Genomic DNA, 17,632 nt, shown 5'->3' on the forward strand with positions numbered 1-17,632 from the left:
ATTAGAGCTGATGGTCCGACTAGGTCTTATTTTTGGAGAAACAGGGTACACATACATATACATATGAATACACACACACACACACACACACACACACAGAGAATATAATGTTGAATGTCAACTATAATCAAATATATGTGTGTGTGTGTGTGTGTGTGTGCACGTGTGTATTTTGATTACAGTTGACATTCATTATTATTCAGCTTCAGCTTCAGGTGTACACTGCAGTGGTCAGGCATCTACACCGTCCCTAAAGTGTTCTCCCTAATAAGACAAGTGCCCATCTGACACCCTACAAAATCTTTACAACATTATTGATTATATTCTCCAAACGGTCTTTCACATCCCTGTGGCAATACTGTGACTACTAATTTGTAGTTTCTAATCCTTTCACCTTTTCCTGAATGACAATTATTTTAGTAGCTGTTTTCATTTTGATACACAGAAGGTGTCAAAAAAATGTATACACATTTTAAGAAAGGAAAAAACTGTATTAAAATTGTAATACTCAATATATACCAGTAACAAAAGATGAATACAAGTCATGTGTATACATCTTTTGGCACCTCTGGTATAATCAATAATTTTATTTTTCTTGTAATCAGAAACTTCTTTATATTTTTCTTACTTTTTATAACACAGAAAGGAGCTTTACAAGTTTGCAGCAGGGATTGGCTCTCCAACAAAGACCTAAGAACATACACAAGTGTGCTTCACAGGTACCACAAAAAGGGGGTGCCCAGGAAGCCAGTAACCAGAGGCGAGGGGGACCCCAGGCTGGTGAGAAATCCTGATTAATGTCCCCAGGATTCCTGGGTCCAGGGCCTGGATGTGGGTCAGGACACAGCTGGGAACCTCCTCCAGCCTACAGCTTCCTCAAACAAGCAGGTGCGGAAGTTTATCCCCAGCCTTCTTAACCCCAGTGAACAGTGGGGCTGTAACTTCATCCTGATTGTTTCCTGAAACGGCTCCTTCCTCCTAAGAGGCTCTGAACCTATTTCCCGCCTTCTCAGACACCGCAGATCCAGACAATAGCCCGTAGGTCTCCTAATAACAGGTTTCACCTAAATCTGAGAACTGAACCATCTGAGAGATCCTAAGGCTGCCCTGAGAGCCATGGGGTGCACAGCACCCCCTCTCTGACCGCCAGGTTTATGGCCCTTCCACGGAGCTGTGGGGGCTTGAGCCTGGCTGGGGAGAGAGAACATGCCACCCTAACAACGAGAAACACGATAGGCCTCTGGGACAGAACACTGGTTTTAAGCAACTGAACTTGTAAAACATGACAAAGCAGTGAAAACTGTCTCTCTGAAACTAAAAAGAAACACTACTTTGGCTCTTCTTCTTTTCACCTAGGCTGCTGCCCACAAAAGACTGGTGTGTGGCATTCACTCTGCCGTGCGATGCAGAGCTGGGATGCAATCCACCACAGACTGGCAAAGGCAGTGCTCTGCACCTTTCTAATGCAGGTAAAGGAAGGCGTGCCTATAGTACAGGGTCAGTCAGCCAGCCTCACAAAACGAAGTGTTACCAGTCCCTGCTCATGATCCACAATGAAGAAAAATACAGGTCTCTTCATATAATTTGCTACCACCACGTCCTTATTATGGATCAGCTCACAACAAACATTCAGTGAAATTCATTCATGCTGTCTGTATACAGAGCATTCAAAAGGGATATGACCTCCTGGCCAAACAATCCCGCTGACCCCGCCCACTCTCCCCCCAGCACACACACACTCACATGTCCTCCACCGTGATGTCCTTCAGGATCTGGCAGTAATCCACATTCCACACGGCCTGGTCGTCCCACACCTTGGAGGCCAGCAGGATTGCCCCGAGAACAATGCGCTTCCAGTTGGCTGGACAGATATCTATCTCTGCATACGTTAGAAGTCTTTCAAGGTATACCTGGGAAGGCAAGAAAATACCAGGGCTAAATAATTTGAGTTGTTTTCTCTCACATGTTAGCAGACATAAAGAAATTCTAACATTGTTTAACTCCATTTCACCAGTCTTTACACAGGGATTTATTACCTGATCATACTTATGTTAAAGGACTCAAATAGTCTGATGTACACTGAAGCACATTCCATAACTGGACTGTGCAAATGTAGCTGGATCTTAAAAGACTCCAAAGGCAGGAACAAATTCCAGGAACTATAGATTAATTTCTCACTCTATCTATGATATCGATACAAATTCAACAACCAACAAATGCTCCAACAAGCAGAGCAAAGAATGTGAAAGAAACCTATTTTTTTCTATCTGTATTTTTATTAAACTTTTTTACTTTGAGGTATTTGTAGATTTACATGCAGTACTGATAAACCTATTTTTATTGATAAAATATACATAATATAAAATTTACCACTTAACCATTAAGTGTACAGTTCTGTGGCACTGTCCATTTCTACTTCCAGAACTCATCATCCCACATTGACACTATACCTACTAAACGACAGTGCTCCATTCCCCGTCCCCACAGTCCCTGGTAACCATCATTCTACTTTGCCTCCATGAATTTGACTATTCTAGGTATCTTATATAGGTGGAATCATAAGGTAGTTGTCCTTTTGTGTCTAGCTTATTTCAGTTAGCATAATGTCCTAAAGGTTTATCCAGTTTGTAGCATGTTAGAATTTCCTTCCTTTTTAAGGCTGAATAATAATCCATTGTAGGTATAGACCACATTTTGTTTATCAATTTATCTACCAATGATGGACTTTTCAGTTGTTTCCTCCCTTTGGCTATAGTGAATAATGATGCCGGGAACACTGCTGTACAAACACCTGCTTTTGGTGCTTTGGGCACCCAAATGTGTAACTGCTGGAATACACAGTTAATTCTGCATTTAAGTTTTGGAGGAACCACTATACTATTTTCTACAGCAGCTACACTATTTACCTTCCCATCAGCAATGCACAGGGGTTTCAATTTTTCCTCATCGTCACCAACACTTATTTTGTATTTTTTTAATAACAATCATTCTAGTGGGTATGAAGTTGTACCTCACTGTGGTTTTGATTCAATAACCCCATTTTAAATGAAATAGTTTCAGCTGATGATAGAAAATAAAACCAAATAACATAGGATTTATAACCTGGCACAATTTAGTTGGAGGATAGACATCAGAAATATTCACAAAGCCCACACTGTTGGATCACAAGGTAAGAATGCCTTTTAAAGTTTCCCTTAGTAAAAATCTGTTTATTAGTATGTTTTATACTTCTCTGAACCACAGCATTATTATCTCTATAGCTTATCAAACACATTTACAAACTAGAACTACTGCATCAGAAAGAAAAAAAATTTAATCATCCATACTTTTTTTAAGAACTTGCTTTCTAAAACAGATGAAATCTATACAGTGTTAGAATTATTCATAGCAAATAATGTCTGTACATTCTTAAATATTATTAGTATTTCTAAAAAGACATGTGCAGGAAGGAAAATGTTAACTACACAAATAAAATAAAATATAGATTGTCGTCAGCTAAATACTATCAGTGCTCATAAATAGGACAGGAAAGGTAAAAGCAAGAATCCACACCTGTTGCTACATCACTGGGACTCTGGGGCGGAGACTGCACGTTAGGAAGCTCTTGGGAAAAAGGGTAATGTAGAGATTGAGTGCCAGGACTTTGTTAACTGACATGAACGCAAGAGTAGAAGTCGAGGCTAATGTGAACAGCAGACTAACAATCATACAACAAAAGACCACAGGACGAGAACAGGTAAATGAGAGGTGTGGGCAGACAGGTGGGCCTATTCACTGTCTAAATACTGAGCACTCACTACGTGCCTTGTCGGGCTGCTCTGGAGAGGGCGGGGGGCGGGGGGGGCGATGGCGGCTCTGCCAGCAGAGGGGAGAACGGGGCACAGCCCATGGGAAGAGGCATCAGGAGATTCTGAAGCAGTTGTCATGGAGAGGACAAGCGTTTGAACTGGGGGCCTGACAGTGGAGACTGGCAGTCATATTCCAGAGATTCCAGTGACCCCAACAGCCACAGAAGGTGGGTTGCTGTAGGAGACCCCAGACTTCCAGCTCATGCAGCTGGATGGGTGACACCCTCTGAAACAAGGAGCACCGGAAGGAAGAGGTTAGTGAAAGCAGATTGTGAGTCTGACTTTGGACGTTTTTCTCCTGAGACATCCAAGAGGATGCCACACATGCAGGTCTAGAACACAAAGGAAACAGCACTGGGATAGAAATTTGAGAGTCTATGACACACAAACAGAACTAAGCCACTGGCATGCATCCGATGACCTGGGGAAAGGGACAAAGGGAGAGAAAAGCAGGGGCCAGGCCTAAGCCTTGGGAGGCCCTCCTGTTTTAACACGTTGCTTATGGATCACAAGAATCTTCATGAGGGATTTAAACCCCACCGTACGCAATGTGTTAACATCTGGAGAGAGGATGAAGGAGAGGAGTAAAATCTGGTATGTTCTGTTCTCAAGTCTTGTAATAGTTTGGAGAAGAGACTACAAGGCAAAGCTCGGAGTTTCTGAGCGCCTGAATTAGGCTTACAATATTATATAGGACATATGGGAAGGAAACTGAAGTGGTTTCTTGCACAGTAAAAAGTAAAATTAAAGCAGCAAGACCACTTCAGGCAGTGACAGCATGGGTGCGGGGGCAGGGAAGGTAGCAGGGGTGAGGTATTTAGAAAGGAGAGTGGGGTGCTATGGGGAAGAGGGACAGAGGTGGAGGGAGGTGGAAAAGGAAAGGGAAGGGAGGCAGGGAAGGAGAAATGATCCTTAATGGAAGCTAAACTCCGAACAGATGAAGAAAAGTCAGACCATCGCTAGTAGCTCCTCGTGGAGCCTCCCCTGGTTCCTCTGATCCCTAAACCACAGGCAGAAGAGAGAGTCATATGCTCCTTCCAAAGCAGCAGAAACTTCCTACGGCGTCTTCTGCAGTCGGGACTGGCCTGCTGTCTGTAAAACAGGTGCAGTGGTGAATACCGAGCAAAGTCTGGAGAGGGGGCTCAGAACCACGTCTGTCTCTGCCACTGAATAGGGGCTCTCCCAAGGTGGGGTCGACACTCCGTCGTTTGCTGAATGAAGAAATAGATGAATAATGGTTCTTTTGCTCAGAAAGGCTATTGTTCTGTGTTTAGTGCTTTATTAAGTAAAAAGCAGTTCTTTAAATCCTAACACGTTGCATACGGATCACGAGAATCTTCACGAGGGATTTAAACCCCGCCGTACGCAACGTGTTAAAAACCTAGATCCTTAGGGCTAATCTCACACTCAAGGTGTTCCCCAGAATGGACCAGAGGTACTATAGGACAAAACTAAAATCATGAGAAGAAATTACTAATATATTTCCAGTCCCAAAGAGAAAATAAGCCAATAAGCCGTGACAAGAGTTTACTGAAAGTTAATGAAACAGGAAACCATTACACGGCAAGCCTACCTTGATTCCCCCCCATGAGTCTGGGGGATCCTCCCACTTGCCCCACTGCTGCATTTGTCTCAGTGCAGTGTCGCTGCCTTCTTACTGGTCTCTCTTCCTGTTACACCGTATGTTCCCTGAGGACAGGGACCGCATGTCACTCATGCCCACTGTGTGCCTGGCGTCTAGCACAGTGCCCGAGCAGGGTGTGGCCCGAGTGCTGGCGCCACGCACACATCAGCCTGCGGAACAATAAGGAATGACACCGACACAGAAGCAGGCTCAGGACGACAGACGCATGCAGGCAGATTTCTCGTATTAGTGATCTATCTAATAAAAGGGCCACCAACAGTGGCATTTGGTAAAAGGAACTGCATTTACAAAGGGAGAGTGGAGTTCAAGGTGATGCTGAGTCCTTGGTTTGTGAGATAGCAGCGTGGTGGGCAGTGAAGTTCAGAGGAGAAAGCTCCGGAGGGAAGAGTCCACTCTGCTGTGCCAAGCACAGAAAGCTGAAAAGACCTTCAACTAAGCCCCAGGAGGTCATGCAGCAGAGAACACTAACTGCACTATATGGACCTGTGTGAGAGCTTCCAAATCTCTCATTAAACAGTAATATTAGGTTGGTGCAAAAGTAACTGCGGCTTTCGCAATTATTTTTAACCGTTTAAACCGCAATTACTTTTGCACCAACCTAATACATTGGGTTGTGACAACCATTGGTTTAAAAAAAAAAAAAGTAGCTCACTAACCACAGCACAGTAATCTTTTCAATGTTTAGAGATTTTAGTTTTTAATGGCATTTATTATATTAAATGAGCAGAAAGAGATATTTTTTTATCATGATTTTTATTTGTGTAAAAATTACAATTCTTCAGATAAAGATCCAGGCCGGCCAAGTGGAATTTGAGCTGGACACTGTCCTTAGGACTCCAGACCAAATACTTGACAAAGGTTGACAACTAATGCTTCTCATTCCCCATCAAGTTGACAGTCAGGAAATGTCTAATAAAACTGTATTAAGAGCAGAAAACTAAGACTGCAATTAACTAAGCCTCCAGATTTTTAAAGAAATACAAAAAGGAGGTTGTGAAACAATCTTCACCCACTTAAGCAAATCTCTCCAAGTTCCCCACTGAAACAGATTCTCACTGGCTTGGTGCAAAACGGTGGCTACTCAATTTTCTTCTTACTTACTTTACACCTTAGTTGACAGAGATTAGTAAGTATGCTAGATGATACTTAAGATAAGATTTACAGTTTGGGAAAAAAAGAAAAACAGCAAGCATCCACCATATCTGGTATTTCATTAGGGCTAAAGTAATTAGGTATTATAATACACTCTATTACCTAGGAAAGGCAGTTATGTTGGGAAATAAGGCATTCATAACAAGCTCCACTTAATGGCATATAATTTAGCAGAATTTGCCAGTAAAGCTATATTCAAGGGTCAGCTGCAATTTCTTTAGTAAACTCCCACTTGGGTATTTTAATTCTCTGATAAGTGAAAAAATGTACAATTGATTTTTTTCTAAACAACATCCCTAGATCATTGCTAATAGGCCATTCTTGCTCAATTAAATTTTCAGATTTAAATTCATGAGAAGTACTACCCTAAGGAGTCTCTAGAAAACACAGGTTAGTGAGCAATTACAGTTACACAGAGCATTCAGTTGACTGCACATAACAAACTGTTCAAAGGCATGGGCGAGGAGTAAAACGCAAACTAATGGAATCAAGAATATATGTAACCAAAATCCTGCTGATGCTGAAATTATTCCAATCTGATTTTAAAGAGTAACACTAGGTCATTAATCTTACACTCCCCATCACCCAGAGTTTAGCTAACTGGTGATTTCACGACCGCTTCTTACTTCCTAACAACTGGAGGAGCACATGAATGAGACATTTCTCATCACTGAATAGATGCCATTTGAATAATAGCTCTGACTTTCTTAGAAACTAGTGACTCAAAAAGGAGTCTTCAGGATAACAAATAGATTCCACAGGTCATTTCATCATCAGAGTACCAGGCTCTAAGAGGCACTTTGGGGCTGCAACCAGGGGCTGAGTGGCAGCCATGACAGGACCGTACAAGGCCACCCAAGCTGGGACCCAACTCAGCTGGGCATGACTGGTATTCCTGATATGCCTGTACTGACATAACAAGTACAAGGACCATAATACATCACCTAAGGATAGAGCTACCGCCCACTCCTTAAGTGAGCTGCACATAATCACTTCCTTCCAAAGAGTGCAGCACGGAAAGTCGGAAAAAAGGCTAACTTTACAGTGGATGAACCTGACAAATATGACCTCAGACCAGTGATCAAGATTACTGTCAACCATGATAAGTCATGTTGGCAGTATGTACTTTTGATGAGATATGAGAAAATGGAACTATACCTCTGTGGTTTTCCTCACCAAGACACACAATCCCAGTCCAATCATGAGAAAAGTAGCAGACAAGTCCCAACTGACAGACAGTCTACAAAATACCTGACCAGTAGTCCTCAAAACTGTCAAGATCATCAAAAACAAGGAAAATCTGAGAAATTATCACAGCCAAGAGGAACCTAAGGAGACATGACAACTAAACGTAATGTGGTATCCTGGAAAATAAAAGGGACAATAGGTAAAAACTAAGAAAATCTGAATAAAGCATGAACCTTAGTGAATGACGGTATCACTATCAGTTCATTAATTGTACTAAATACATCAAAAGAATATAAGAAGTTAATATTATAGATATTATAATACCGTATAATGTAACATTAGATGTTAATAATAAACTGGGTGTGAGATATAAGGAACTCTGTACTATCTTCACAATTTTTCTGTAAATCTAAAAAGTATGGTGATGGAGAGAGACTAGACTTTGGGTGGTAAGCACACAATAGGGGATGCATTAGTTGAATTATAAAGTTGTACACCTGAACTTTATATAATGTCATTAACCAATGTTACCCCGATAAATTTAATTAAAAAAATACATCTCTGAAAATGAAAACTACCCAAACTTATGCAATGTAGCTAAAGCTCTGAGGGAAATTTATTACTATAAATTCCTGTATTAAATAAGGAGGCTCTCAAATCAATAACCTAACCTTTCACCTTAAGCAACCACAAGAAAAACAAGAAGAGCAAACTAAACCCAAAGCAAGCAGAAGAAAGGAATTAATAAAGTAGAGTGGAAATAAATGAAATAGAGAATAGAAAAACAGAGGAAATAAATAAACTGAAAGCTGGTCTTTGGAAAGATCAATAAAATTCACATTTAGCTAACCAACCAAGAAAAAAAGATTAGATTCAAATTAGTAAAGTTAGAAACAAAAGACAGAAATAAAAAGAATTATAAGGGAATACTATGAACAGCTGTATGCCAAAAAACTGTATAACTCAGATGAAATGCACAAATTCCTCGAAAGACAAACTGACGCAAGAAATAGATAATTGGAATAGATCTATAACGGGCAAAGAGATTGACTCAGTGATGTAAAAACTTCCAACAAAGAAAAATCCCGGCCAAGATGGCTTCAGTGGTAAATTCTACCAAACGTTTAAATAAGAATTAATAACAATTCTTCTCAAGCTCTTCAGAAAAACACAAGTGGAAGAAATACTTCCCGATTCATTCTATAGGGCCAGTATTATGCTGATTCCCAAACCAAAGATATCACAAGAAAATCAAAGAACAATACCCCTCAAAATAAAGATGCAAAAATCTTCAACAAGATACTAGTAAACCAAGTCCAGCAACATATAAAAATAATTATATATCATGACCAAGTGGGGTAATTTATCCCAGGAATGCAAGATTGATTTAACATATCAATAGAATAAAGAACAAAAACCACAAGACCATCACAACAGATGTAGAAAAAGCAAGCGACAGAATCCAATACTCCTTTGAGATAAAAAACCCCACAAATGAGGAACACAGGGAACTTTCTCAATTTGACAAAGGGTATCTATGAAAAACTCACAGCTAACATCCTGCTGAAAGCTTTCCCCCTAAGATGAAGAACAAGACAAAGCATTCTTACCACCTCTATTTAACACTGTGCTGGAGATTCTAGCTAAGGCAATTAGGCCAGAAAAACAGATAAAAGGCATCCAGATTGGAAACGAAGTGGTAAAACTATCTCTACTTGCAGATAACATGATCTTGCATATATAAAAGACTAAGGAATCTAACAAAAAACTATTATTAGATCTAAAATGAGTTGAGCAATGTGGAAGGATACAAGATCGATCTACAAAAATAAACTGTATTCCTATACACTAGCAAGAACAATCCGAAAATAAAATTAAGAAAACAATTCCACTTACAATAGCATGAAATAGAATTAAATACCTAGGAATAAAGTTAACAAAAAGAAGTGTAAGACTTGTACAGTGACAACTATAAAAATTGTTGAAAGAAAATGAAAATCTAAATAAATGGGAAGACACCCCATGTTGATAGGGGAAGACTTAGCATTGTTAAGACTGTAATACTCCCCAAATTGATCTACATACTCAGTGCAGACCCTATCGTCAAAAGCCCAGCTGATTTTGTTTCTTTGTTTTGCAGAAACTGACAAGCTGATTTTAAAATTAATATGGAAATGCAAGGGACATAGGATAGTCAAAATCTTGAAAGAAAAGAACAAAATTGGGAGAATCATACTTTCTGATTTCAACTACAACGCTATGGTAATCAAGAGTGTGGTACTGACATACGAATGCACACACACACACACACACACACACACACACATCTCAATGGAACAAAATTGAAAGTGCAGAAATAAACTTTCACATTTATGGTCAACTGATTTTTGACAAGGGTGACAAGACAATTCAAAGAGGAAAAGACAGTTTCTTCAAGAAATGGTGCTCAGACAACCATATACAGTGCAAAAGTATGTATCTCACAAAATAGCTCAAAATGGATTGTAGACCTAAATGTAAGTGCTAAATTATGTAACTCCTAAAAGAAAACATAGGAGTAAATCATATGACCTTGGGTTATGCAAACGTTTCTTAGATACAACACCAAAAGCACAAGTGACAAAAGAAAATAATATATAAATTGGGCTTCATGAAAATGAAAACCTATGTTGCAAATGATACCATTAAGAAACTGAAATGACAACACAAAGAATAATGGAAAATACTTGTGAATCATATATCTGACAAGGGACTTATACCCAGAACATATAAATAACTCTTAGAATTCAACAATAAAAAGACAACTCAATTTAAAAATGGGCAAAGGATTTGAATAGACATTTTTCCAAAGAAGAGATACAAAGGCCCAATGAACACATATGAAAAGATGCTCAACATCATTAATTATTAGGGAAATGAAAGTCAAAAGTACAATGAGCTATCACTTCACACCACTAGAATGGCTAAAATCAGAAAGACAGTAACAAGTATTGCCAAGGATGTAACGATGTGGAGAAAATGGAGCCCTCATAGCATTGCCAATGGGAATGTAAAATGGTGCAGCCACACTGGAAAACAGTCAGGCTGTTCCTCAAAAAGTTAAACACAGAGTTACCAGCAATTTAATTCCTAGGTATATACCAAAAGAACTGAAAACATAGTCACCCTCAAAAATGTGTGCACAAATGTTCAAACAAATGTAATAGCTAAAAATGTAGAAACAACTCAAATGTCCATCAACCAATAAACAAAATGTGGTCGATCTCTACAATGGAATATTACTCAACAATGAAAAAGAATGGAATACTATACATGTTACCATGCAGCTGAACTTTCAAAACATTATGGTCAGTGAAAAGAAGGCAGTCACAAATGATCACATATTATATAAATCCATGTGTATGAAATTTCCAGAATAGGCAAATCCAGAGAGACAGAAACTAGATTAGTTGTTACGGAGCCTGGGATGGGGGTTGAAAATGAAGAATGATTGCTAAAGGGTAAGGGGGTGATGAAAATATTCTGATTAGGTTGTGGTGATGGAGGCACCATACACTAAAAACCATTGAAATGCTCACATTGAATGGGTGGAGTTTATGGTATATGAATTCTATCTCAATAAAGCTATAAAAGATAACAAAAAAATAATTAATAGAAAGGTAATGCATCTCCTCGTCTGGTTAGTTCTCCTTTTGCCACCTCCATTTCTTCTCGATTCCCCTTTTCTTTGGGCTTGACTCCTCTCCATCAGTTACAAACTTCCTCTCTCCCTCCGATCACCCCTCACAGCTCTCCAGATAGAACCAACCTTGTCAGCCACACTCAGTCAGGGGCCTGACGGGGCAGTGTCCCCATGGCTAACGACTTTGCCACACTCCCTTCAGAAAGCTCGCCTGAACAAGTTAAGCAGTGAAACAGCAGACAGTTATTACTAGGTTTACTGTGCACACTGAATAAGTCTTTATTGAGCATTAAGTATGTACCAGGATGTGTTCCAGATGCTGGTCATAGTGCAGTAAACAAACAAACAAAGACGAAAAAGACAGAAATCCATTAATTGTAGAGCTTATACTGTTATAGGCAAAATAAAACAAATGAGTAAAACCTAAAGAATGTTACTTGGTGATAAGTGCTGTGGGGAAAAACAAAACAGGAAATGATGACAAGGGAATGAGGGGGGATGAGGGAGGTCACAATTCAAAGTAATGACATCCTGCTGACAAGCCCTCTGAGCAAAGATGTGAAGGAGGGCAGGGGGGCCCACATGCATATCTGGGAAAGTGGGCCCCAGGCAGAGGTGTCAAGTGCCAACGTCCTGAGGCAGCTATGTGTGTGGGGCTGGAGTGGCTAGAGCACAGTGACCGCAGGGGGAAGGGGTGGCAGCTACGTCAAGAAGAAGAGGAGGCCTGAGGCTGCTCGGGACCTATGGGTCTCATAAGGGCTTTCTTTGCGTCTTCCTCTGCGGAACATGGGGAACCACAGGAGGTTTTGAGCACAAGAACCCACAGAGTGAGAAAAATAGTGGCTCAGGACAAAGTCCTGGGCCCCTTTCTCCTGTCACCTTTGGGTCACAAGTGCTCGTTTTCAGGGTGAACATCTGGCCCTAAAGGAACTGAGCCAATCACTGATGGAGCCAATCGAAACCCATCCGCTGTCCAAAATCTGAACTGAACACAAGAGACTGAATTAGCTGGTGTTGGGCCTTAAGTGAAAAAGTGACGTAGAGTCTGGGTTGGGACAGCTACTTCCCCAATGCGTTCCACCAGAAGCAGACCTGAAAATTGATGGAGACTCCCAGGGAGGTGCAGAGGCAAGATGAGGCAGCCCCCAAGACAGACGGAAGGACAGAAAAGCCTGTTGCTCTCACACAGCCTGGAGTACTTCCATCCTAAAGAGCAAGGGACCAGACCCTGGACCTTCCAATAAATCTCCTGCCTGGGCCTCTTCATGCGGGTTTCTCGTCCTTACAGTGATCAAAACCCCTTGCTGAGACAGGCAGTGAGTTCTATTTTGGCCAAGTACCACATGGGACTAAAATGGGTGTTGTTCATGGAGTTAAGGATAACCCAGCTCAAGTAACTCCTAAGAGAAAGGCTGGGCTGCACGGAGGGGCAGCTGGACGCTATGGTCTTCCTCCCAACTCCCAAGTGCTTCCTCCCAAGTGCTGCTGGGAACAAAGTGCGTTCATATGAAAACTTATCATAACTCAGCAAGGTGCAGTTCAATGACCTCACCCTTGGTTTTGAATTTCCTCATGTGTCAGTTATCAACAGGAAAGCTTTTAGCATACCCTGCAAGGCTAAAGAAATGTATTTAGTGATATTAAGTTGCTGTTATTCTTCTAAAACAAAGATAATTAAGCTGTGAGATATTAGCTTTGGGTTTACTGAGTTCGGGTGTTTGAAGGTCTTGGAAACTCTCTTACCACAGGCAGCCTGCAGTCTTGTTCCCTTGAGGGCAGCAGGGCCAGAGGTAACTGCTGTCCTTCCACCCCTGCCCCCACCACCTCCTCCTCCTGGGCAGCACGCCAAGATGCCAAGAGGATGCGCAGGAGAAAAGCAGACATTAATGCATCTCTGTCAGCTCTAGACAGGACCTGTTCTGATGGCTGCTTCTAACTCTAGGGGATGCAAGAGAAGAATTATACAGGATCTCGCTCAGCGCACGCATCTGTCTCCTTTCCCCATCAGGCACGCAGGCTGACTCTCAGCCAACGCAAGCAGCAGCCACCAGAGAATCAGTCTGCTGTACCCACCACGTGGGACCCCAGAGCTGCTCATCTTTAGGATGCTACCAGAAAGACACCAGTACAAGCGAGTCTCCTCCTAAGCCACAAGTTTATCTAATAGGCTAGGTGAAGTTTCAGTGGTTACCATGACCTATAGGACTCTCTGCAAAGACATGAACTAACTGATCTACCCTGTCACCCTTGGAGACGGGAATGCACTTCAGATGTTCTCTCAGTATCTCTGCGGAAAATGGGAAGCTGTGGGGATTACAATCTTATCTTCACTCTAATACATCTAAGCAGTGAGGCATTATCAGGTCACAGTCAGGTAGTAATTTTTTTAGGAATTTAAGGTAAAACAATCCGCACTGCATTCCATCTGCAGTAGCTTCAAAATAAACCTTCCTTCATAGCATGAATTTTAATACTAATTTCATCCATGTTTTCATCTGCTTTTCTGTTCATCGCAGTTTCCCTACGAGAAAGTTTCAACCCTGTTGCATGTTTTGTAAGAACTTAAAATCCTTTGGGGGAATAAACCTGAGCAATAAATCTACTTCTCAGTTACATCCTAAGAACTTATAATCATCCAAATCAACTAGTGATTACTAGTTGAATGCCTGTTTTACCCATTAGGGGTAAGTTCAAAGAGAGAAGGAATGAACAAACAAATGGATGAATCAATGAATGAATAAACAAACAGGTTTACTGTTGCATTAGCCGAGCAGCACAGAGCGCTTAGTGTGGCAGAGACACAAAGGGTCCTCAGGTGGCCTGTAAACTTTCTACTAGACAATAATCTCTTCTCAGACGCTCCCAAAGGCTTTCGGATCCCCTCCAGGACAGCTCATGCCCAGGCAGAGCTAACTTCTTATCTGAGTTGCAAACAATGCAAAAGTTCAGTGACAATGGGTTCCATTGTCAAATCTATTTCCCAAATGACATTTGACTAAATAGTCCCTAAAGTTTCAAGAATCTACGTAAGATTATAGATTTTTATCTGTTATTTGAGTCTCAAAGTGCAGATTACCTCCATGTTGCCTCCGAATACCTTACAGACACATTTAAACAAAAGCACAAAAGAGAAGGTGGCAATACCCACCACTCCTTCCTATATAGGTATTCACGTGGGATGTATGTGTACATCATATCTTATGAATGTCATTACAACTTTTGTAGGAACCAACAACAGGAAAGCTACAGGGGGCACCTTGGTCCTTCTTACCCTCATTAGCCCAGTGTTTACTTACCTGAATTTAACATTTCAACATTTATTGGTTTTGACTGTGACTTTAGGAGGGGACCGAGGAACAGATTTCATACCCTGTCTTGGGAGATCAACACTCTATTCTCCAGAGAGATCACCCTGAAGGAGAAACTGCAGTGTCCCTAGGCTACCTGACGAGAGCCCCAGCTCTCACCACTCCATTCAACTACCAATGGCTGCGGTCATTCTGAGGGCACTCACCAGGGTGACAATGGCACATTCAGCAGTCAGCTGAGCAGCACTGAACAGTGTCCGAACAAACCGGTAAATCTGCTTCTGCTCTGGGTTGTGTTTGTCATAATCTGGTGGCACTTCGGATTTCTGGGGAAGAAAATATTTTCAGATGACAGGCCACCCAAAAAGAGAAGAGCAAAAGAGAAACAATTAAACAATATTGTGAAACACGAGGAGGAGGAAATTACCGAAAGAGGGTGAAGGTTTTCATCAAAAATATCTAAGAGCATCCTTCCATCTGGGTCCCTGGTGGGGAAAATAATAGAAAATAGAGTTTACTTTCTGTAAGAATGTATGTTATTCAAAATAAAACAAAAATATATTTTGATTCAACTGTTACTTCAGAAAAGAGAAGGCAGTGCTAAATGTAAGAGAGGCTATTGGTTACTGATGAATAACAATTTGTTTTATTTGGGTACAGTAGTAGGTAATTTCTGAATAGTCCATGAAATAAAGGTTATGAATTAACTTAAGTGAAAATATAGATTTTTCATTTTCTGAGTTTTCAGATGAACCAAATCTAAATTTCTTTAACATCATGTTTCTGAGCGAAGGCCAACAGATCTGCTTAAACTATGGTTGACAAGAAAGAAGTCTGAGGGTAAAAATGAATATTCAGTGTATCCTAGAGATTAATCTGAAGTTTTTGTAATATGCAACTTAACCACTTAAGATTTTCAGTATTTTATATTGAGAAACAAGCGGTGATGTGTAGAAAAACTTAACTAATAATAATAACCTAAACCTATAAAAGAATGGCTGGCTGCTACCAGGCCAGTACGTGCACAGAGCAACTTACAGTGGTGGCTTTCCCTGTAAGCACCGCACCTCAGGCAGCTGCCCTGAAGGGACTATCCACACCTCACTAGAGACAGCTCTATGTCCTGTTTTATGTCGTTTGAGTTTTGCCTGCAAATTTTTCTTTAGAAATCAAATTTGGAAACGATTGCTTGGGTAACAAGGTCCATCGTCTGTGCTTCCAAAATCAATCGGGCTTGCGAGGATCAGGAGACTACAGACCTGTCTGTCGTCACCAACACTCATCACGGTCAACACTACAATTTCTGCTCTATGAACTTACTGTCTCCATAAAATAAGGGAGAAAGACAGATCTTAACAGGACAGTTCAGTTTGCATTACTATATTTGCACAATAGGAATTGTTTTTAAAGCTTTGGGGCATTCATACCTGTGCGCATTTTCCCTGCAGGAACTGCAGGAACACAGGCAGCAAAGACTGAGCTAAAGCTGAGTAAAGACGGCTTCAACCAGGAAGGACCAGGTAGCAGGGTCTGACCACATAGAGAGCTCCTCCTGGTGCACCGGTGACATTTCCTTCTATAATAACCTGGCCACAAAGAATCAGCCAACTCCTCATCTCACTAACTGTCTCTGTGAGACAGTCAAGGGGCTACGTGAGAGAAAAGCCTGGCCCAGCCCCCCATTTCTTGGCCTTCTTCAACTTTCCTCAGGAATGAGAGCTCCTAAAAAGCCATTCGGCACTCTGGAGAGGCACTCTGGAGAAACATTCACCTGAAGTAATTTTAAAAATGAAAGTGTAGGTTCAAAAATATAAACGAGGGTTAAGAATTTAAGCTAAAATGACTCTTCTGAAAAGTGGATTTTCCTTTCACTTCCATTAAAAGCTACGTGTCTCAGCTGAGTTGCACCATCTCTACCAAGCTGGATCTCTCACCAGCTCCAAAGGTTTGGCTTGTATGACTTATCAAGGAAGAAAGTCTGCAGACAGTCAATGCAGGTCTCTTCCCAAGAGACCTTCAGGATACAACCTGTACATCAATCATGTCTGTTTGCATATGATTAAAAGTCTCCGTGGTATATTGCTTGGGTTCAATTCCCCCATTCCGCAATTTACTAGTTGTATAATCTTAGGCAAATCATTTCATCTCTCTGCGCCCCTGTTTCTTATCTGTAAAATGGAAATAATATCAGTATCACCTCACAGAGTTGTTATAAAAACGAAATGAGATAATGCACGTAAACAGCTGACCAGGGTGGCCAGAGTAAGCACTTATTAGTAGAGTTGGCTCTTATTATTATCAGCTATGACTGTAAATTAACTTTGGGATCCGTAATAGTCTAAGAACTGAGAAATCACTTAGAGATGCTAATACAAAACTGGTTGGTTGGAGGACACATCTGGGTTCCATTAATGGCATTACATTGTTATTATTTAAGACTTAAATGTTTAAAAAGTTTGAACTACTATCATAGAAATAAGCATCAAGACAAAAACCTAAACTGTCACTAATATGTTATTCTGGTCAAGGTTCAAAGATCCAATAGCCTACATTTTGTAAATTTTTAAATCCCAAACTCTCAAGCACCATAAAGAACCGTGAATCACAATTACAATACGGAAAAGGGTCACTACAGAGAATATCTTTCCAGGTGTAAATCTCCTCCAGATATTTGTGTTTTCCTATAAGACTGTTTAGTAGAAGCTGTTATCTAACCTCCACTTCAATGACTTACACAACTCTCCCTTTGTCCCTGTTGTAAAACAGATTGAAGGCAGTGTGGTTCCCACCCACTGAGATCCACTGGAAC

General features: G+C 40.9%; 1 protein-coding gene across 1 annotated transcript in view; it reads right to left on the reverse strand.

The window, feature by feature from the left end:
- The window catches only part of CCNY (cyclin Y), a 187,417-nt gene that overhangs the window by 17,302 nt on the left and 152,483 nt on the right, over nt 1-17,632 (reverse strand). The window contains exons 6-8 of the mRNA XM_019741707.2: nt 15,251-15,308; nt 15,030-15,149; nt 1,744-1,910 (exon numbers count right to left, since the gene is read on the reverse strand). Coding sequence (XP_019597266.1) covers nt 1,744-1,910; nt 15,030-15,149; nt 15,251-15,308 — 345 coding nt within the window. The remainder of the gene's footprint in view (nt 1-1,743; nt 1,911-15,029; nt 15,150-15,250; nt 15,309-17,632) is intronic.

The sequence above is a fragment of the Rhinolophus sinicus genome, linkage group LG02 (genome assembly GCF_036562045.2).
Source record: "Rhinolophus sinicus isolate RSC01 linkage group LG02, ASM3656204v1, whole genome shotgun sequence".
In the NCBI taxonomy this organism is placed as follows: domain Eukaryota; kingdom Metazoa; phylum Chordata; class Mammalia; order Chiroptera; family Rhinolophidae; genus Rhinolophus; species Rhinolophus sinicus.